At 41.5% G+C, this 23137-nt stretch overlaps 3 protein-coding genes across 3 annotated transcripts; 1 reads left to right on the forward strand and 2 right to left on the reverse strand.

Annotated features, from left to right (window-relative positions):
* Positions 1–33: 33 nt before the first annotated feature.
* On the reverse strand, positions 34–709 carry LOC308078832 (growth arrest and DNA damage-inducible protein GADD45 gamma-like; the record flags this gene model as incomplete). Its single annotated transcript, XM_080420178.1, has 3 exons — positions 34–141; positions 267–474; positions 591–709. 3 exons carry the CDS (start codon positions 707–709, stop codon positions 34–36), a joined length of 435 nt encoding a protein of 144 aa, XP_080276304.1.
* A 4981-nt stretch (positions 710–5690) lies between these two features.
* On the forward strand, positions 5691–7016 carry LOC308078080 (growth arrest and DNA damage-inducible protein GADD45 gamma-like). The gene is made up of 3 exons (XM_080419143.1): positions 5691–5944; positions 6066–6273; positions 6625–7016. Exons 1-3 carry the CDS (start codon positions 5796–5798, stop codon positions 6736–6738), a joined length of 471 nt encoding a protein of 156 aa, XP_080275269.1. The 5' UTR covers positions 5691–5795; the 3' UTR covers positions 6739–7016.
* Positions 7017–9274: 2258 nt separating this feature from the next.
* nim1kb (NIM1 serine/threonine protein kinase) lies at positions 9275–13437 on the reverse strand (the record flags this gene model as incomplete). The annotated part of the gene is made up of 3 exons (XM_080419276.1): positions 9275–10033; positions 12061–12329; positions 13164–13437. 3 exons carry the CDS (start codon positions 13435–13437, stop codon positions 9275–9277), a joined length of 1302 nt encoding a protein of 433 aa, XP_080275402.1.
* Between the last annotated feature and the right edge of the window lie 9700 nt (positions 13438–23137).

Genomic DNA, 23137 nt, shown 5'->3' on the forward strand with positions numbered 1-23137 from the left:
TGAAGAGAGAGTGTGAACTCCCCAGATCAGCGCTCAGGGGAGGGTGATCTCAGGCACCCAGTCGTTCTGACTGCGGCTCTCCTCACAGAACAGGTGCAGCTTCTCCATGGCTGGGTCCTCCCAAGAACCATCAGCTGGATTCTGTTGAAAGATAAAGGAGGAAAAACTGGTTAGCAACAAAATACTTCCAAATAGGCTGCTGTTTGTCCAATGCTTTGTGAGAGAGAACAGATATAGGCTATGTTGAGTTAAAATACTGTACATACCGTGATAAGGACACAGTGAGCGTCTTCTAGCTGTTTATCCTCGTCGCCAACGATCTCGACCAGGCGCTGCATGTCGCTCACTCTGACGATGCTGATGTCGTTCTCAAAGCAGAAGGACTGGATGAGGGTGAAGTGGATTTGGAGGGCAATGTCACACTCAAACCCTTCATCCATGGCCAGGACACAGAAAGACACACTGTCTGGATCACTGTTGAGACAAAAAAAAAACATATCTGTTAGTGGCTGCTCTTGTTCAGGGCAAAAGTATAGGCTATACCAGCTGAGAATAGCATAAGACATGTTTCATTAACATATTACACTTACTCATTCATTAGTGTGGCACTCTCGTAGACTCCAATAGTGAGTTGTTCCTCTTTCCGAGCAGAGAGGAGAGCTTCTTTCAGTGCTTTGCCAGGAGACCCAGAGGCAGGAGACTTCTGCATCTTCAAAATTATAGTTCCAAAGTGTTGTGATTACTGGTTTCAGTAGATGTGGATGGGGATTCAAAGGATAGCACAAGTTGGCTCTGAATGCTCTCCAAAGGGACTCAGCCGGTATTTATACAGAAGACCCGGCACGCGCGTTCTGTGATTGGCTGTCGTTCAGGGACAAAAGTGACCCCTCCCCCTCCCCCCCCACCACCACACCTCCTAGGACGCGTGCCTATAGAGAAGCTGTCCGAGGGAAGGATGGGCCAGTTCTGACTGAATGGATAAGATGCTGAAACTCCGTGACCTTTAATTGATGCCCTCTCAACTTCAGGAATAATTAATCCCGACACTTGGCCTAGACTCGTGCCATCAAAAGTTCATGTAGATTCGCAAGTCTGCCTAATTATTCGACGGAAACTGCACACTGTCACATTAAAGTCCTCAGTGTTCACTTTAAATCCTAGACAGTAGCCATTATGGCACTAGGTCTACGTGGTTCCCAAACTTTTTAGCTCAAGAACCAAAAGAGAAATTAAATGTTGGTACCCAAACTAGTGAAAATAGCAGATCTTCAAGCGCACAACATTGCTGCCTTTTCAGCTTGTAGATCGGCTATTTTTGGCTACATTTGATTTATTCATGAAATTATTTGAAAAAAACATTGATTTATTCTTTAATTCATGAAAAATGTTGCTTTTTGGGGGATTATTTGTTTTTATTTTTATGTTTTTACATTTACTCGTGACCTATACAAATGTGTCTGCGACCCACAAATGGGTCCCGACCCAGTGTTTGGGAAACAGTGCATGATGGAACCAAATGGACACGGAGGATTTGAGTAAGATGGGAAATGTACAGACATTTTGCAGTGCAATCCCACCTGAATCATGCACAATATATATATATAGGCCTATATATTTATAATATCACAGTATGCACAAACAAACTGCTGTTTGACGTGATAAATTTGACTCCACTTATTATGGTTGTCGTATATATTATTATTGTTATGATACAAAATGCTATAAGTGTCAAAGATATTCCTCTTCGTTGTGTTCAGGTTGAACTCTATGGAACAATGACGCTGAATCTTTGCAAGTACTGTAGCTACTTAAGTAGATTTTTACTTTACTGGAGTAGCCTATTCCATTTTTCTATACTTTTCTATACGTTTACTTCTACTCCACTACATCTCATGCCTGCAGCCTCACAATGCATCGCATTGTGACTCGGCATTGTGAGCTTGTAGATCAGCTATTTTTGTTGCGAGCTTATATTTTAAACATTTGATAACTTGTGAAACATTCTGCATAATCATTATGCAGATTGCAGAATGTTTCACAAGTTATCGAAAGTCTAAAAGTAAAAGTTCGGAATAAAAAATGTACTTGAGTAAAAGCACAAAAGTATTTGTATCAAAATGTACTTAAAGTACCAAAAGTAAAAGTAAAAGTAGGCTTTAATGAGTAGCCTACTTTTGGTACTTTAAGTATTTTTATACCAAAACTTTTGTACATTTTCAATTCCGGACTTTTACTTGTAACAGAGTATTTCTACATTGCAGAATTTCTACTTTTACTCAAGTAAAACATGTGAGTACTTCTTCCACCACTGCGCTGAATAGGGCAACTTTTATGCAACAGATTATAGATAGTGGCACGCGCCGCTACTTTGCATGCGTAAAAGACCATGGTAAAGACAGGAGCCAGACCTCACTGGAGGAGGCGCGTGGCAGCTGGAGGCGCGTGCATGCGTGTCCTCCTTATCTCTATGCCTGCATCACACTCTTCCATAGCAACCCATGGAAGATACCATCTGTCGCTGGAAGGGGGGACACACACACAAAGGAAACTCATGCCTGAAGATAAGTCAGCACCTGCTGTGCGTAATGGCCGCAGGTGATGCAGCCTGCAGTCCAGACCACCTCAAATAAAATGTATGTTTCTCTCACTTCAACAGAATATTGATGCAGACAAAATGTGCACTTATACTTTTTGACTAGATGTATTGGGCCTTTGGTTCTCAAGGTGGGGACCCCAAGGGTCCTTGGGGGGGGGGGGGTACCAGGGGTCCCGAAATGTGTTAATAAAGCGTAGCAATCATTTTAACCCCTTTATCCATATTTCATACTTTGGCTATATTAAAAAATAGCAGATATACAAGCTCATAGCGTGGCACCGAGTGCTGCACTATGAGCTTGATCTGCTATTTTTTTTTTAATCGTGAAAAGTTGCCCAAATCTTTGAGTATATATATTTAACATTTGTAACTACAATCTTTGCTTCTGGGGGTCCCTGGAACAAAATATTTTGAGATGGGGGTCCCGCAGCCAAATACATATCATTGTGGGGGTCCTTGACATGCAAAAGTTTGAGAACCATGCAGCTGTAATAAGCTACTTATATATATCAAAGATCGCATTATCATCCAAAGTGCATAGTTTTCTTCTCACTACAGAATTTGTGCGCTTTTTTAGCCGACAATTTGTGTGTAAAACACACACTGTCCTGTGGCAACCCTACCAGGCTGCATATGGACGCACACGCGTGGCTTGCCATTACAAACGCACACTTGAAGAATAGGCTACGGCTTTTAACTAATTTGCATCTGCACAAAGCCCCAGTCTCGGCCCATAGTGTGCTGCAGGTCAGCCAGACAAAAAGAGGCACACTGCTCCACCAACACCTGTCGCACACCGCGGGGAGGCGGGGCTCCGTGCCCGGCAGATGTGCCCTCAGCAACAATACGGCCGTATCGACTTGCACGCGCCCTGCCTGTTGCCATGCATGCAGATCGAGAGCCTATATCAGCTGTGATCAAAGTTTGATTCAAAGGTTCTTTAGACATGTGATGTGAGTGACTCACTCCTTGATGGCTCAATGTTTGCAAACTTTGCAGCATGCAGACATCGAGACAGAGAACTGTGCACAAGGAATACATAATGACCCAAAAATAAACAAATAGGCTATCAGCGATTCTATGTGCCTCCAAAACACATCTTTAAAGATAAGGGGGTTTCTGTTGCATAATGACACACTCTTTGATTGTTCGTAAACGTGTTTACAAGTCAGACTGCGGTGATTTGTATCTCTCCCTCCATGCAAGTCTGCAAATGCCTGTGTGGCGTGTGTTTGAGATAAGACTTTGTAGCCTAGAGAGATCACTTGCTGCACTAATAGTCCACACAGTAAAATACTCAGTGATAATGTATCATTATGGAGTACAAATGTAACCCAACGGAGTGAACGGACCCTTTACGGGTCCATTTGGGTTACGTTTGTACACTCTCGGAGTTAAATTAACACTCGGGATTCGTGCTGTGCTAATAAAGCCCTCTTCTTTGGCATTCAGATTGAATTAAAACGCAGACAACAGATGAGAGAATGTAGAGACACGTAGACAATGAAGCGGCGCGCCCTGTGGGTCGGGGTTGACCTGGGTTGGTGGTGGATCAGGGGGGGGGGGGGGTAGAAGGGTAGGGGGGGGGGGGTCATAGCGACAGTCCTCCATCTGTCCCTCTGCTTTCTATACAAGAACAATGGTGCTGAATCAATCACCGCCAACCTGTGTTGCCCTGTCACACTCTGGCCCCCTTTAATTACGCAGCAGCAGCAGACCTGTTTGTTGTTATGCAACGATATATATATATATATATATATATATATATATATATATATATATATATATATATATATATATATATATATATATATATATATATATATATATATATATATATATATATTGCGTGCACAAAAGTTAACAGAAAATAGGATTGTCTTGCCAAACAGTTACTTTCAATTATTAAACTTTTTTTCTTCTTGCACATTTAAAAACAACAAATGTGTAACAACAGCATAATATTGGGTTGGGATGTGCAGGTGAGATTTAGAAAACCCCGTGCAGGGTTTATAAAGTTAATCTCACCTGCACCACAAAAAAATACTAAAAAACAAACAATAGATACATAGTAGCTATGATAAAGAAAAAAGAAATATAGCCTGAACATGGAGGATAGATTAAATGCAGTAGAGATCTGACCGACTAAAGAAGACCAAATGCAACCAAACTATAAAGGGTCTTGTGTTGCAACGCTGGGGAATCTCTGGAAGTTTTGTTGATGTTTTACCAAATTAGGTCCATGTGGCCCCTCTATAGTCTCTGGGGTAAATAAATAAACCCATTCGAGGACAGCTGATGGCCACGTGGTCAGCATGGGCCAGCAGTGCAGCTTGTGCGGCAGCACGCACAGCGTCCTGGCACGCGCTGGTCATTTGCATGTGTATGGGGACTGTGATAATGGGGGTCTCTGCGCGCACAATAGGGTCCGTTTTTAGCCAGGCCTCTAGTCCTACAGATGGCATCTTCCACCTGCCCTCTCTCTCCAGCATGGGGCTGGCTGCATGGGGGATGGGGCGCCTTCTGCAGTGTTTCTGCAAAAAGCACTTATACTTTCACCAACAACTTTTTGAGTTTCATCCGGAGATTAAATAGATGTAATACTTTACAAGCAGTTTGCACAAAAAAAAGCACAGCATGAAGGTCTGCAAGGGTTTTATTTTGAGGTGATATATTTCTTCATGGGTCAAATTTGAAGCTTATTCATAGAACTATTAGGGCTACAAATAAACATAATATGCTTGTGTCTAAAAAAAATAAGAAAACGAAAGAAAGGAAAAAAAGCACTATTTCATGCATGTGTGTTGATAGCATCATAGCAAGAGACTGCAGAAAAACAAAGCAGTGAATTAATATATTTTTAGACGAAACTATTCTTTTTAGTTGTGCAGAAGACCTATTATGCCAGAACGTGGCTCGGTGACCCCTATCAATCTGCCACGAGCCAAAGTGTGACAATGATATTAGCATACCAATACACCATCCAGGCTGACCAATCAGAGTGCAGCTTCTTTCATGGAGCCACACGAGAGCCAATGTATAAAAGCTCAACACACAGGGACTAGAGACACTGCTTTCTCGGATTTGCTTTCCGACAACACAGACCTATCTCTCTCTCCAACTTCTTCCCTTGTGGAATACTTTTGCCTCTCCAAACTTCTTCTTCCCTTTGTGGAATACTTTTTGACTGATCATCACCATGACTTTTGAGGAGGTTCTCATCCAGGCCACCGAAGCCGATCGTGCCCAGTGCAGCGGCCAAGCCCTGGAGGATGTTCTCATCTCCGCCAAGGACAACGAATGCTTGACCGTCGGTGTCTACGAATCCGCCAAAGTTATGAACACTATGTAAGTATGAGCTTCTCGAACACTATATTGATGCACAGAAACGATGACCCTCCCACGATTTCCTAATTTGAATCCCATTTGGAATGTGTGCTCATTGCTTCTTTTATTTTTGTCTCCACAGTGATCCGGATAATGTGTCTTTCTGTGTCCTGGCCATCGATGAGGAGTTTGAGTGTGACATCGCCCTCCAGATCCACTTCACCCTCATCCAGTCCTTCTGCTTTGACAACGACATCAGCATCGTCAGAGTCAGCGACGTGCAGCGCCTGGTCGAGATCGTTGGCGACAAGGATAAACAGCTAGAAGATGCTCACTGTGTCCTTATCACGGTATGTGTTTGAACCAGTGGTGGAAAACGTATAATCAAATGTTTTACTTAAGTAAAAGTATCCATACTGCAATGTAGAAGTAGCCTACTCTGTTACAAGGACATTTACTTGAGTGAAAGTACAAACGTATTGGTATCAAAATGTACATAAAGTACCAAAAGTAAAATAGCAGATACAATATTTGCCTCTGTGCAGAAGTATTGGAAAGACTCCAGTAAAAGTAGGCTACCTCAATATTGTACTTATAAGTACAGTAGGCTACTTGAGTAAATGTACTTAGTTACTTTACACCAGCTGCTCTTTGGAAGTGTTTTGTTGCTAACCAAGCTTTCCTCCTTTATCTTTCAACAGAACCCAGCTGATGGTTCTTGGGAGGACCCAGCCATGGAGAAGCTGCACCTGTTCTGTGAGGAGAGCCGCAGTCAGAACGACTGGGTGCCTGAGATCACCCTCCCTGAGCGCTGATCGGGGAGTTCACACTCTCTCTTCGTTTTAAAATGGAAATACTCATCCTACTGAGCAGGATGACACTGTTTTCTACACATCCCTGGATGGATACTCCTGAGGAGGATTCAAAATCCATGGGCAAAGCGGACCGGCGCCGGCCCCGAAGAGGGCCGCCCCGCTGGCAGCGACCCGTCGCCTCTTGTCCCGTCCATACCAAGATGACTCTCATTCTTTATGTGAATGAGGTCAGGTATGCCACGAGAGCGACACATCGACCCTCATTCTTTGTGTGGATGAGGTCTGGAGAGAAAGGAGAAAGTGATGAGTTCTGCGTCCCTGTGTGTCGTTCACACACAGAGCGGGAGCATCACACGCATATCTGACGCACGCGCAGCAGGAGAAGAAGCGGTGCTGAGAAAGAGACATTCTTTAAAAAGAGACTTTTTGAGATGTTCTCTCTCGCTGATCAACAACCATGCAGCGAAATGTTTCCCACTTTCCAGAATTGTCCTAATTCTCTAAAGGTTTCACTTTAGAAATTTAATGATGACAAAATTAATGAAAATATTAAACTGAAGAAGTAAAAAAAAGAAAAGATTTAGCTCTAAAGGTTTCACTTTAGATGTCTAATATCTTATAAAAAAAGTTTAAAAAAAGATAATTTATAATGCTCTAAAGGTTTAACTTTAGAACGATTCACTGTACTTATATAAAATTAAAAAAAAGCCAACTAATTTATATAAATTCTTGTACGAATTTGACATTGATTATTTTTGGAAAAATGTGACAAGCGACAAATGTATAACTTTTCACTTTAGAATTGTTGACATGTAATCGAATATCCAACAGAAATGAAAATGAATATTAATTCAATAATAAAACTACGAAAGAAAAAAAAAGTTGTGTGTCATGTGTTGTGTTCAATGTTTGAGCAGACTGACTTATAAGTTGAAAAGGATTTCTCTTTTCTTTTTTTCCCTTTTCTTTGGACAGTGTGTGTTTGGGGACCTGAGGCAGCAAATTTGCATTAAGGCAGCGCGCATGTGCTTCATGTGCAATGAAAACAGCCAATCTGCAAGCTCACAACGCTGTGAGCTTGCAGATCGGCTGTTTTCCTAGCCCATGCAGCCAGCCAGCCAGCCAACACACTCATCTGCATGTGTATAGCCTAATTAAATCCTCTGTGTGTAGGGGCCATAGAACCACGGGCTGGCGGGGCAGCACAATAGCAGCGCGCGTCCAGGCTGTCAAATGCAGCGGTCATCCGCACAGAGCGCCTATTGTCTGTCCCCACTCCCCCGGCAGATGTCTCCGTACCCACGCCACACCATCTGCCACTTTCCTGCAGGTGGGGGGGAGGGGAGGGCCTGGACTTTTCAGTAGCAAAAGGGGGCCGGGGGTTGGGCTGGTTTGGTCCGGTTGTACCATAGAGAGGTCCCCGGGCCAGCTGCTGTTCTTCTCCCCCCTATTGTCTACTACTGGGACGGGGGTCTTGTCAGGCACTAGTGAAAAACCATGTGTTGCCATGTCGGCTTATTACAAGCTACTTTGGGTTTCTTTTTTCTGCTAAGTTGCTTGTAAAAATTGGTAGTTGTGGGTTGTTTTTTGGGGGGGGCTTGCTTTTAAAGTGTAGTTGCTTATTTAGGCTTGCTTATAAAACAAAAATATTTATTATTTAAACCAGTTGGTTCTCAAATATTTGCATGAAAATGTTTTGTGCCAGGGAGCATGTGTTGCTAGAAAAATGTTTCAAAAAATATTCTGAATATTCCACATCTTATTGCAAGAGTTTTTGAAAATAGCCAATGCATATAGGTTTAAAGTGCTCATGAGGCCTAGCTGCTTCTTCTGGGGTTGTCTTCCAAACCTGGTTGCTTATTTCTCTCATAAAATATGGCAACGCTGAGTGAAACTTTTGGTAAACAAATCCCCAGGGAGAGGGCTGCTGCAGGCTCAGTGCTGCCAAGGCAGCTCTGTTTGAGTGCAGACAGTATAGTAGTGCATGTTCATCATGAATTAAACCATGAAATATGTGTGACATTACTGTTTTTTTTACTAAATTCTCACACTTTATTCAGTGCATGACTGCTGGATACCATAGAGTTCTTACAAAAACATAATGAAAAGTTAAAGTTAAATGTCAAGTTTGAGTTTCAGAATTATTATATTTTTCAGGGACCTGGCTACATGACCAACACCACTGATAAAACATTAAGGAGAAAAGCACATTTCACATGCAGTCCATACTGTGGACACTTCAAAAAGATGCAATCAATAGGCACTTTCACACACACACACACACACACACACACACACACACACACACACACACACGATAATTTATCAATTTATTTTTATTATTTAAAAAAATGTGGAAATCATCACAAAATATTTGTTAGGATAATGATCACTTAATGCAGAATATAAAAAAGTATTTATTTTCATTAGCCAAGGTAGAATAATTTATTCTATAAGTATTAAAGCATAAAATACTTTAAAAAGTATAAAAGTGCAATGCAAAGAAAGCTGTGATGGCGCATCACTGAAGCGTCTCTCATGAAAGCACACACAACTTGGAGGTGTGTCTCAGACCTCTGTAGGCACTGAGGCTCTCCCTCTTGGGGTCTCGCACCATGCCTCTGACCACGGGCGTGGTCTCGCAGCCCCTCCTCTTCTGGGCCCGGTGCAGGAGGACGCGGTAGACCCCGGTCACGGGGCTCCGGCTGTTCCCGGGGTCTTTGTCGCGCACGAGCTCCGCGGTCAAACCCAGCTCCTCCAGGCAGGCCCTCACCTCGTCGTCCAGCTCACCGGGCTCCGAGTCCAGCAGGCGGCGGGGGCTCGGGGGGTCCGAAGAACCCTCCGGACCGCCCCACGACCAGGGGAACTCCACGGGCAGAAGCCACTCGCAGCCCAGCATCTGGTCCAATGCGTAGCGGTCCGGCGGCGAGGGCCTCAGCGCCCCCTTGATCAGCCTCTGGCAAGGGCCCGGCACCCAGGGCGGTACGGTGTAGTCGCCGTCGAGGATGCAGCGCCGCAGCTTGCCCAAGGTGACGGCGCGGAACGGCACGGCGCCGGTCACCATGAAGAAGAGCAGGACGCCCATGGCCCACACGTCCACCGGCGGGCCCACGTAGGAGTCGTCTCGGAAGAGCTCGGGGGCGGCGTAAGGGGGCGAGCCGCAGAAGGTGTCCAGGATCTCGTCGCGCCGGGAGACGCGCGTGCTGAAGCCGAAGTCGGCCACCTTCACGCAGCCGGAGCTGGTGAACAGGACGTTCTCCGCCTTCAGGTCCCGGTGGATGATGTGGTTGTTGTGCTGCACACAGAAAAAGAAATATTTGGCTTGGTGTTTATACGTGCCGAGGTAACTACAACTAAACAGATAACTCTTTAGGAAAGGACTGAAACTAACCAAAACGATGTTGTGTACTAGTAAAATTAAATGAAATGGAAAATACAAAACTATAACTCTGCTACTCACATTAACTCATGAGGTATTGAACTGTACTTTCATGTGCATTTTTCTGCAAACTTCTAATAAATAATATTCAATCAATCAATCAGGTGATGATTAGTCCTGAATAATGCATGCATAGCTGGTAGTTAAGCATGCGATTTAGTATGCCATCCATAGAAATCACTCATATATCTTTATATTTTTTAATTATGCATTTCAGAACAAAGTTAGACTCCAAATCCAAATGGCAATGTAATGCTTGTTATCAGTGGTGTAAAGTAACTAAGTATATTTACTCAAGTACTGTACTTAAGTACACTTGAGGATTTTTGACTTTACTGGAGTATTTCCCATGGTACTTCTACTCCACTACATCTCAGAGGCAAATATTATAAATATATAACTTTTACTCCACTCCACACCATTATTATCACAAAACATACATTAACCACATCAGCCCTATATTTCGGCCATTTGAAAATAGCCGATTTACAAACTCACAATGCGTCGTGAGCTTGTAGATCTGCTATTTTCAAAAGAGTTTTATACATTTGAACTTGTGAAATGGGACATTCTGCACAATGAGTACTTTTACTTTTTGTACTTCAAAGTATATTTTAATGACAATACTTTTGTACTTTTACTTAATTAAATTTAGATTACCAGACTTTTACTTGTAACCGAGTATTTCTACACTGCAGTATTGATACTTTTACTTAAGTAAAAAATGTACCTTTTCCACCACTGCTTGTTATGCCAAATCTTTCTCTACTAGCCTTTCTGCTTTGTGCACTCTATTGTCCACATGAGAACCTATGAGTGCAGAGTGAAGACGTCAAGATGGATTGCTGCTGACCCTGCCATTCCAGATGACCTACACTACCTCTACCAGTGATGGAAGAAGTACTCGAAGAAGTACTAGATTTTGGACTTGAGTAAAAGTAGCAATACCAGAGTAAAAATACGTTTTTACAAGCGCATCCAAGATATGACTTAAGTCAAAGTACAAAAGTATTAGCATCAAAATATATACTTAAAGTAGCAAAGGTAAAAGTACTCATTATGCAGAATGCCCATTTCAGAATCATATATTATGTCATGTTATTGGACTAATTATTGATCTGTAATGCACTTAAGCCCTATTTTATACTTTGTTGTTCGAAAATTCCAACAAAGTTGCTCGAATATCCGATCTACAAGCTCACAATGCATTGCATCGTGACACATTGTGTAGATCTGCTATTTTAGATAATTTGATAAATTATCAATAATCTAAATCTGCAAAGTAACTAGTAACTAAACCTGTCAAATAAATGTAGTGGAGTAAAAAGTATCACATTTGCCTCTGGGATGTAGTGGAGTAGATGTATAAAGTATCAACAAATGGAAATACTCAGGTAAAGTAAAAGTACCTCGAATTTGTACTTTAGTACAATACTTGAGTAAAGGTACAGTTACTATCCACCACTGACTACTACTACTCTACTACTAGTCTTGCATGGCCAGACTGTTGCCTCCCACAATTTTCAAATGTTTCCGGTCATACAGTCTGGGACTCGGAAGCTCTGATCAGGATTAAAGCATAAAGCTGATGTAAAGCCTCCTCCCCACTTCCATTTAGTCTTCACAGTCACGCAAATTGATCCTAATATAAATCAAAATCATCTAAGTATATATAACTTTATGCTAAGCAGAAATAGAAATACAAATATAAAATGTAATGATATTTTAAAATACATTTTCGTGATCGGAAGTGCCAGTTTCCTCTCTCGGATTTCGGGAGGTGTAGTTCTAGACTCTATATAGCATTCAGAGATTGTGGAATAGTTGTCTGGCTACGCGAGACTAGTCTACTACTAATAGCAACTTTTCTATTACACACTAACCAAATGCCTCATGGCACACAGGATCTGGGCAAAGACGATCTTGCAGTCGGTGTCGGACATCTTGCCCTCGTCGCAGATCCTGGAGTGGAGGTCCCCTCCTCCGGCGTACTCCATCACCAGGAAGAGGCGGGCGGGGGTCTCCACCACCTCGTACAGACGCACCACGTTGGGGTGCTGCAGGCTCTCCATGCTGCAGATCTCCCTCGGCAGCAGGCGCTGGGCCTCCGGGTTCAACCCGGTCTTCTCCAGCACCTTCAGGGCCACCTTGTCTATGCGACAAAAAAAGCGACACATGCGGTAGAAGAGTGCGCTAGTTATGTGTTGTTCGTTCATTATGCTTGTACAGTACACAAACTCTCATTGACTTCAATGCATTCCGTCAGACTTCCAAGTTCTGGCTTCAGTTGTGCCTAGAACAGTGATTCTCAAACCTTTTCATGCATGTCAAGGACCCCCAAAATGCTATGTATTTGGCCGCAGGACCCCCATCTCAAAATATTTTGTTCCAGGGACCCCCAGAAGCAAAGATTTGAGCTACAAATGTTCGCTTTATAAAATATTTATATAAAAGGTTTGCACTAATGTTCACACATTTTGAGATATTTGTACTTTACTTGAGTATTTCGAATTTCCAATACTTTTACTTTTACTCAACTGCATCTCGGATCCAAATATTGTACTTATACTCCACTACATTTATTTGAAAACTTTAGTTACTAGTTATTTTGTAGATTGATTATTATTGCAAAACATCCATTAACCACTTCAGCCCTATATACATTTTGGCCATTTGAAAATAGCAGATCTACAAGCTCACAATGCATCGCATCGCGACTCATTGTGAGCTTGTAGATCGGCTATTTTCAAAAGATTTTTATACATTTGAAAACTTGAAATGGAACTCATTCTGCAAAATTAGTACTTTTACTTTTGGTACTTTAAGTACATTTTGATGCCAATACTTTTGTACTTTTACTCAAGTACATTTTGAATTCCGGACTGATACTCTGTATTGATACTTTTACTTAAATAAAACATTCGAGTACTCTTTACACCACTGGAAAGGTGCAATGAGGATAAAGTTCATGGTGATTATTAATTACCTCTGGTGAGGGCGTGGAATGCCAGTTTGACCTTGGAGAAGGTCCCATAGCCAATCTCCCCTCGCACCTTGTAGAAGCCCACCCTGCGGCCAATGACCAGCTCCTTGATGGTCTTCTGGTCTGTGCACATGTCTGTGGTGAGCTTCTGCAGGGGAGTGAGCTTCACCGTCTGCTCTGTCTGCTCTGCCTCCTCATCCTCGATGGAGCTGTGACTCAGGCTGTACAGGCTGTGGTGCCTCCTCCTGGTCATTACCTGGTACTCCCTCCCAGGCATTTTCCCCCCTTCTTCTATTTACAGCAGTGGAGCGACCAGGTCATCCTAAAACAGTAGTTTGACAGGTTGTTATGTTCAGTGGTGGAAAAACGTACTCAAATGTTTTACTTAAGTAAAAGTATCAATACTGCAAAGAGACAAGTATAACACTGTTACAAGTAAAAGTCCGGAATTCAAAATCGACTGGAGTAAAAGTACACAAATATTGGTATCAAAATGCACTTAAAGTGCCAAAAGTACTCATATGCAGAATGTCCTGTTTCACAAGTTTTCAAATGTATACATTTGATTAAAATCCTTTGAATATAGCAGATCTACAAGCTCACAATGCGTCGCATCGCATGAGTTACGTTTTTTATGACGTACTCTGTAAAGCACTTTGAGCTGCATTCATGTCATGAAAGGTGCTATATAAATGATTATTATTATTATTATTATGGAAACAGTAGAGGTTAGAGGTACAGTCAAGAGTCATAGTTTTACCTGAAAAGTCAGATATGATGTAAACATTATAAAGATACACGCTCTGAGAATGCAAGAAAAATAAATGCTCACAAGAATACTAAATAAGTACTATTACATCTATAAACAAAAATAACATGCATGAGATTTGCTTGTGAAACTCCAAATAATAGTGTACAAAGTTACCATATACTGTCACATTGTACATTGCATTTTACTATGTACATGCCAAAACCCTAAACCTTATGTGAAGTATAATTTAAGCAAAAGACAACGATCTTTCTGTGCACAAATACGGTCAGGAACATTACCATTATCTCTGGAGACTGGCAGGTTTAATGCCACTCCAGAGGAAGAGAGATACTATTTGTTTTGTGAACCTTTTATTTCATTGCCCTAAATATGATGATATAAGAGAGGTATTTGTTAGTAAGATGTCTTCTATTCGTGGTGATTTCCTTGAGTTAGGCGATTATGAAAAACTTATAGAGATATGTTTTGTTAAAGGAGCTGTTGTTGTGGCAGATTTTATTTGTCCAGCTTGGGAGAGAAGACAGAACACTCTGTATAATTCTGAGATGTGATTGAATGTATTATGTGAATATATTGTAAACATGCTATAAGCGTAAAATGGTGTCTTATAAACCCATGAGGGTTGGACACTTTGTGTGCGGAAAAACAACTAACGCACATCCTCCGTTCCTTGGTGCTAAGCTTAAACTGTAAGAACAGTAAACATGAGAACAAAGCTGGGATCGCAACTCACTTTTTATGCTCCAAAGGCTATTTATTCATGGCGAACAGGTAGTATACAACGTTTCGACCCTTCCAGACTTTTTCAAGTATAGGCCTACTTGAAAAAGACCGGAAGGGTCGAAACGTCGTATACTACCTGTTTGTAATAAATAAATGACTTGAGCTGCGAGACCCACTTTGTTCTCACTTTGTGTGCAGGACACGGAAATAAAATTATCTATCTATCTACTGCATGTATAGTATATTCTAACTAAACCTAATTTTCTGGGTATTCTACAGAAATAGGCAAACATTTAATGAAAATAGGCAAACATTCAGCAAAAATAGCAGATCTACAAGCTCAAGCGTTGTGAGCTTCTAGATCATCTCTTTTCTCTATTTGATGTGCAACAAAGTATATAGGCTTTTAAGTGCTTAAGGTCTCACCATTGAGCCTCCACAGTTGTTGCATCCAAACACATCCGTAGTATCCATGGCAACAAAAAGGCCCAGTACATCCCTATTGACTCAGTAGGACATTGAAAATGACACCCATCAACCCTGGCTCCTCTTCTTCAATGACATGCTGATGCCCAGAATCCATTTGCGTTAATATTCTCTCATTATGTGAGAACGCTGTATTCCAGAGAGAAGTAATGTATCATGCAGTTGTTATGTTTTCAGCCCCAGATCTCCTCTCGTTCCTCTGGTACTCCACACACACACACACACACACACACACACACACACACACACACACACACTGGCTGGCTGGCATCACTCGGTCCTCTCTCTGTGCCAAAGTAGACACTCACCAGTCAACTCTATCTCTGTGCAGTAGGCCTCCTCCTCCTCCTCCGTCAGATTAGAGATTAACGGTGGTTTCATGAATTCTAATCCTGGCTTTATTTAGGTCCTCCCCGATCCCTTTAAATGGCTAACGTTTGGTGCCGAGAGCTTGAGAACAAATGTGCTCACACACAAACTACTCTGCTTGCTGTTCAACCTGGCTGACAATAGAATAGAAATATTTAGTTGATTGGTCGTATGGTAGATGCCACCGTAATGGCGTGCGTACTCTGACAATGGGTACTCTGACAAGGAGTACAATAGGTACAACAGGTATTGCATAACCGGGTGGGGCATACATTCCTAACGTGTATCGTTCCCGACTTGCGTGGTCCCTAGGTACGGGCACCGGTCTAAATCCTTTAAAACAACATGACACGTTTCGGCTTCTGCCTTCCTCAGTAGCTGCATTCATGCAGGCATTGAGTACATGGGGCAAAATATGTGATAAACAGTATAACACACATATGCGGGTGGTTGATGATACTTTACATTTGATGATCTTTTATATTTATTGTAGTTTATGATGCACAAGGGGAAATAACTACTAACTATATAACTAAAAGTGCTGCTCCTATGTAGAGCGAAATCCACGTTCCTAGACGCAGGATGACCTCTTGGTTGATATAGTCAGAGATCAGTCCTTATGCAATAGCATTACCTGATGTTCCCAGAGAGAGATTAGCTTCTCTGCCCGCTAGACACACTTGCTAGACACACTTGGAGCAGCAGAAATAATAAGGATTATGGAGCGGGAGCAGCAATCCTACAAACTGTGTCACTCCTATTCAGGTGTGTTTTCCAAGTAAGCTTAGGAAACTAAGTAAGCCTTGCCGAGCCATGCGGGCCCATACATACGGCACATCTATCTCCTGTTTCTGTAGCGTGAGGTGGCTTGATGTACAAGTATACCCCCTGGACATGACGCTAGTGTGTCGTGGCGATTTATACCCAATCCAACCCTTGACGCAGAGTGCCAAGCAGGAAAGCATTGGATACATTTTATAGTCTTTGGTATTTACATAACCACTTTTAAAAACAAAAGTCACATAGTCGACGAACATTCCTCAAACGTTGTGCAAGTGCAATTAAAGGAGCACTTTCAAAATTATTTAAATATTTATTTACTAATTAAAATAAATATATAATATATTTTTTATTTATTGATGCAAGAATGGGTTCTATTTCTCCCGGAATCCCCACCAATGATGTCATAGGCAGGTTTCAGAACTGTCCACAGCCCACTTCTAAGATGCAGAGCAAGGAGGCAGAAAATGGTGCCGTCATGACCAGTGAGGACCAATTATATGAAGATACGGTTGAAAATCAACTATGGGATGTTCTGGCCGCACATATGAACACAGCAAAATCCTGATAGTGTGTACACAATCACTGGTCCATTTGGTTACATTTAATTCCCTCAAAATGTAATGAGGATTTTACATGTATTCTACAAAATAATTTTAAGAAGCAGCGTCACTGTGTCTCTCAATTGCACTGTTAGTCACTTATAATTCATTAACTGTCAATCGGGACAGGTTAAATAGATTTAATTGAATGAGTTGATCTTGCGCTGCCTCAAGCTGCTGTCTGACCTGTCATGCCTCACAGCGCCCTGCGAGTGGAAAATCAGTCTGAGCTCATTGGATTAAAAGTCCTCCAGCAGGAACATTGGGTGAAGCGCCTGCATGACTCTGCTGTAATCTGTACACTCGTCACCTGCAGCAGTCCCCAGATCTCCTATCCACGGCGTGTGACACTGGCAAGTGTTACACGTTATTGCAGTAATAATGTATTATTTAAAGCTACAATCTATCCGTTTTGTGTCCTCAAAACGTATAGATTGAAGTAATTGCAACTCTATCACCCAGGAATACAAAAAATTAAACAAACATCTACCTCTCATTCAAGATGAATCCCTGTTGGCCAGCTGGCCCAGGGGAGATATTTGACCAAGGAGCTTCAGGCACAGTAGTAGGCGTCCTACCTGACCACTGCAGATGTGCTAATTATATTGTATTAGCATACTCTACAATACATATTGATTAAAATAACATTTCATTCATTCAAATATGTTCTGGAGTGACGACGATGCCACGCATTATAAAATACATTGCGTGTGAACACCTGTTAACTATAAGAACGACAAAACAACAAATCTCACACCTCAACAGCCATTATCACTGCATAATGCAAATATGCACAGAACAATTTTATCAGAACCAACAATTAACAAACCAATAGAATGACACACTCACACTGGCCTACAAAGACTAATTCATATGTTCTCAAACGAAAACAACGCAATTATTTTTGTTTTCAAAATCCATTGCTGTTGTACCAGACACAGCCACTCGATTAAGTATTTAATTAGCCCAAAGGATGAAATTAGCTACTAAGACCAGGAGAGACTGAATTACAGCTAAATCTTCATCCTCTTAAAATGGATCATTGAATGCCCTGGCACACGGGTATGTCCCAATCTCCCAGTTCTCCTCTAGTAAGCACTGTAGTATCTGAGGACACACATGGGGTGCATCTCAGATCAAATCCTCATTTCCTACGCTTGCATCCTTTCCTTGCATGTTAGTCAATCCCACTAAGGAAGCATGTAGGAAATGAGAAGAGGAGAGGAGAGAGGAAAGCAGGACATTTTGTTTAGAGAAGTGGGACGTAAATTCAACTGAAATGTCAGTTCCTTGTTCCTTGACTACAAGTGATGCTTCCTATTAATCCTATTTCCTATGTCCTTCGAGCAGGTATAAAAGACTTGACAAAATGGCGAACGACTTCAACTTAGTGTAGGAGCTAAGATGTAGGACAGATCAGAATAAGGAACTGAGATGCACCCCTGCAGTTAATCCATTCATGGCATGCACAATGTGTGCATGTGTATTGCCCCAGACAAGACACGACCCCAACAGCTCTGCCAGTAGAGCTTAGCTCTATTGGCACGGTGAGTTGGGCGTCGGGTTGCCGAGTGGGAGACTGGGGCTTGATCCCAGTCTCCCACTCGGCGCACACACACACACACACACACACACACACACACACACACACACACACACACACACACACACACACACACACACACACACACACACACACACACACACACACACACACACACACACACACACACACACACACACACACACACACACACACACACACACCTAAAAGTGTAGCATGTTCAATCAAGCTGTCGTACCTTTTTGTCAACTTTTTTTAAAAATCAACTGCTTTTCATCTTTTCCCCCTAATTTAGTCATTACCAATTCCTCCCATGCTTGTGTATTATTTAAAACCTACAGTAGGTCTGGGGTGGGTGTGTAGACAACCACGACACCTCTAATGCATATTGGGCATAGAAATATTTTATTTGAGGTTTGGCACTATTGTAATAGATTTTGCATGAAGAATGGCATTCTAATGACATATACGCAAGCTTTGGTCACATGTAAGTCTGCCTCCGTGCAGACGTGAGAAAGAGTATACGTCTGTCACAATCCACAGTGTCAAATTTCTTTTGATGAATCAGAATCTTAATGTGGAAAGGTGTATAAATGCCGAAAAGTACAAAATATGAGCAGATCTTAGTGAATGAGGCTATGCTAGCGGCCTCTTTTCACCTGACAGTGAGGAGTTTCCCCGGTTGGGCATAATGCATGCAGAGGATCACTATTCCTTCCAGTTCACCAGCCTGTACGAGTCACTATAGTCGGCTTCTCACCTGCACACATGGTCAACTGCCTTGACTAGTGCCCAGCCAAGCCGGATGCACTGCGGAGCAATCAAACCCCAGTCTCCAAGGTGGTTTCCGCCATTTTGTTTATATATATTTTCTTTTTTTATTGTAACCATGCGTCACCTTGAGCTACATTTTACATATCGTCTGTGTCCGGGACGAACCAGCTAGCTCCATTTTTTCCCCCTTTTTTTTTTCATAAATCAACGCTATTGAACACCCTTTACGTCTGTGTAAAAAAATCGAAACATTTGAACCAATGAAAAGTATTAAAAAGCGCCTCTGACGAAACCTCCCAACTCCATTGGATCCTCAAACTGTCCGTCAAAAACAAACAACTCCCCCTCTCTACTCTGCTGCAGCCTTTTCACAACACAGAACAGAGCGCACTGCGCAGTGAACGAGGAGGAGTATCACGTAAACAAACTCCCCGTAGTCTGTTAAAACTATGCAGTGTACCTGTTTATCAAACTTAGCACTGACGCTAATGTTATGAAAACAAGTAATTATATTTCTAAAATCTATGAAGTGTTTAATGAAGAGAGCAATGTGACAAGAAGAAGGGAGTTGATAGCATTTCTGTCGCAACTCGCGCTAGTTCTACTGAAACTCCAATTCTGTGAACCCCTCTTTGCAAAAGTTATTGTAATATTTAAAGTCCTGTTTATTATTGTTGGCCTATATAAGTGTCATGAAGCATCAGGGCATTAATTCACACGTTGTTGTGATGCATTGTGAGCTTGGAGATCCATTGTTAGCTTTTGGAAATTTGTACCCTTTTGAAACCTCTCCCTCAGCAGCAAGTGGAGCTATTGTTGTTTGGACACCTAACTCCATTTCAGCTTGATTTCTGCTCGTCTGAAACTACTATCTCCACTTGCGCTGGATTTGGGTAAAGTGGTGATAATATAATGACACATGCAAGTATCTGACGATATATAAAGTCACTATACCAACTTTGATGAGGCAGTATTGCTTTGTTTTAAAAATATAAGGTTTTCTTCGTTTCCTGAACAATGAGCGTTTTGGAGTTAGCAGGTTCGGGCTGGACAGCAGAGATATGAAATGTGAATGAACTGAATCACATCACAATATAATGACAGTAATAACAATAAGAATGGATGTAAAACCTTTACCTGCCGTTTCAGGTGTTCACTCTGACTCTCCTTCTCTTGACTTCAGCTCTTCCATGTCCGTCACCATAATCTCCATCACCTGTAGCTCTGCCACAGCAGAGAACAACAGTTAAATCCTTGACAGTAGCTGGTAAGGCCTGTGTTTACCAGGAACTAAAAATACAGTTTGAAGGTTATTATATAACAGCCTAGGATAGGCTGCTAAGAGTGGCAGACACAAAGAAAAAAATAACTAACCCTAAATAAGATAGAAGTTAGCTTCCTAATCTCCGCTGTCAATCGTTTTTCAAGAGGATGTTTTTCATTTGCACTAATGTAAGCATCAGTCATCAAATGTGAGCTTTCAACCTTAATTTCCAACTCTATTTACTGATGTCCATAGATGGAAATGCCAATATAGTCCTGCCCATCCATGTCCCAATAATGCATTTTTTAATAATGGCCACTTCTTCTCTTGCCATTTGGATTTAAAATGGAGGTCAACTGGGCTTGCTCAGCATTTGTATACATGCCACATGTCATAAAAGAATGTGATTTGCCTACTTGTATTGTGCAGTCCACTCAGAGTTTGTCCTTTAATTTGTCACTTATACATCACCCATGTAGAAACGTTAACTCCAATCTTTATTTATTTAATACTCATGATTAACTGTTGCAAAAACAATCAAGCCTCGTCAAAACAAGCATAAACAACACCTGTGCTATATATTTTGAGGTATTTACTTTTACTTTTTCCACTACAATTATTGGAAAACTTTAGTCACTAGTTACTTTGCAGATTTAGATATTATTACAAAAAAACATACCCACTTCAGCATCCAGCATACATTTCGGCCATTTGAAAATAGCCGATGTACAAGCTCACGATGCGTCGCTGCACTGCTGTCTGGGCCTCCAGCTCCCCCGTGTGTTCCTCTGCTCTCATCTCAGCAACCAGCTTTACAGCTAATGGGCTCTATGCACAGCACAGCAGCCATATTGGAAAGAAATTGGGCCTCACCTTACTTCCTTAACAGGTGTTACCAATAATACTAATTAAGGCTCTGTTCCATTCTGGTCAAACAGAGTCAGGGTGCTGATGTTGTGCATGTTGGCTCACTGGCAATCTGGGAACCCATCGCCAAATGAAAATGAAAAACAGCGCCCTCTGCTGTTTTTTACTAGAGCAGAATCTGTTCTTGAGAGATTAGCTCACTGGAAACACCTCCTTGAGGGGGTTCCAAATGGCCTCTTACGGGTGTGTACACTCTCAGAGTTAATGGGGTCCTTGAAATTAAAAAGTTTGAGAACCACTGACTGTGCTACGCGAAGTGGAACAGAGCCTTCATTAGTATCATTGGTAACACATGTGAAGGAAGTAAGGATGAGGCCCAATTTCCTTCCAATATGACTGCTGTGCACATATATATCTATGGCTGTGCATAGTAGCCTAGTGACATGTGACAAGTCAGGATACAACAGAAGACAGTCACAGGCACAGCATCCACGTTGAATAAGCCTGGTTATCACATAGCTCTGGTCCATAGAGTTAGAAGGAGTTCCTTCTAACGCTATGGAACAGAGCTATATCGTTATCGCATTAAAGTCATATATAAAATGCTGATAATGTTTCAGCTTTTGTAGCCCATTGTTATCAATTTTCTTCTTCTTTCGGCTCATCCGTTTCCATCCGTTTCTCTTGTCTACATCTTCCTGTATTGTTTCAATTGTAACATAGGGATATCAAAAGTTTCTAAAAGGTTTAAAACAAAACCAAAAAAGAAAATAATTTTAAAAAGTGAGGCGTTGTGAGATTACGATGCAGCATGAATCTGGCTTTAGTCACAATTAATGTGTCAGGAAATTAAGTGATTTTAGGTGAAAGGTAAACTTAAACCTTTGTTTATATCCTCAGGGCTAAAATGCAGCGGTCAAATACACTCACAGGGATCAATAAAGAATAAAGATTAGACTACTACCTTAGGTGGATGACCTGTATCCTTTACCAGATACAGATAGGCCTACTCTGGTTGCAACCCAACTTGTTTAAATATATTCTTTATTTGTGGTGAATAGTTAAAGGAGCTGGTGTATGTGTTGTATGTGTAATACTCATAAATAACCACAAGAGGGTGTCCAAGACCAAGACAAATAGTACGATGGTGTCACTCAGGCAATACAAAATAAATATAAGCCTACCGACTAAATGAGGAAAAAGTCGTTAGATTACAGCAAATTAATTAGGAAACCCACCCTCACTTAAAAAGGATGAAGATGATTCAATTAGGTAACTCAAAAGGATGTTGTAGTAATTCAATTCATATCTTTTACTTGAGAAAACAAACACAAACATGGAAAGTAAAGTAAAACAGGACTGGAAATCCTGACAACTTTATCATTTAAATTATGTATTATTATTAACCAGAATTTAAACGATAAATACATTTTAAATATGGATTAATAATTTAAATACTAGTTAAAAGAAGAACAAAAGTTGTGTGACCTCAAACGATTCTACAAGCTCACAACACATCACGCGTTGTGAACTTGTAGATTGTGAGCTTGTATATCAGCTATTTCTGAAAATGTCTGAAAACGTGCCCAAAATAGCACCACCATGCATGGGGTTAATGTGGTTAATTTGCCTATTTTAAATCACTCATCTTTTCCAACTTCCAACAAGTTCAGCTGATATGCTCTCGATGGTCTGTGTGCAAACAGGAGTTTGCACACAGACCCATGAAGGGGTCCAGCCCAGGGGGTCCCCAGTAAATGGCTGATAGCCAGGTCA

The sequence above is a fragment of the Gymnoscopelus braueri genome (assembly GCF_963280865.1).
Source record: "Gymnoscopelus braueri genome assembly, chromosome: 22".
NCBI classification, from domain to species: domain Eukaryota; kingdom Metazoa; phylum Chordata; class Actinopteri; order Myctophiformes; family Myctophidae; genus Gymnoscopelus; species Gymnoscopelus braueri.

Coding starts and splice junctions, on each gene's coding strand:
- LOC308078080 (XM_080419143.1), top strand. CDS start 5,796: ATGACTTTTGAGGAGGTTCTCATCCAGGCCACCGAAGCCGATCGTGCC. Junction 5,945..6,065: donor GCCAAAGTTATGAACACTAT/GTAAGTATGAGC, acceptor TTGTCTCCACAG/TGATCCGGATAATGTGTCTT. Junction 6,274..6,624: donor CTCACTGTGTCCTTATCACG/GTATGTGTTTGA, acceptor ATCTTTCAACAG/AACCCAGCTGATGGTTCTTG.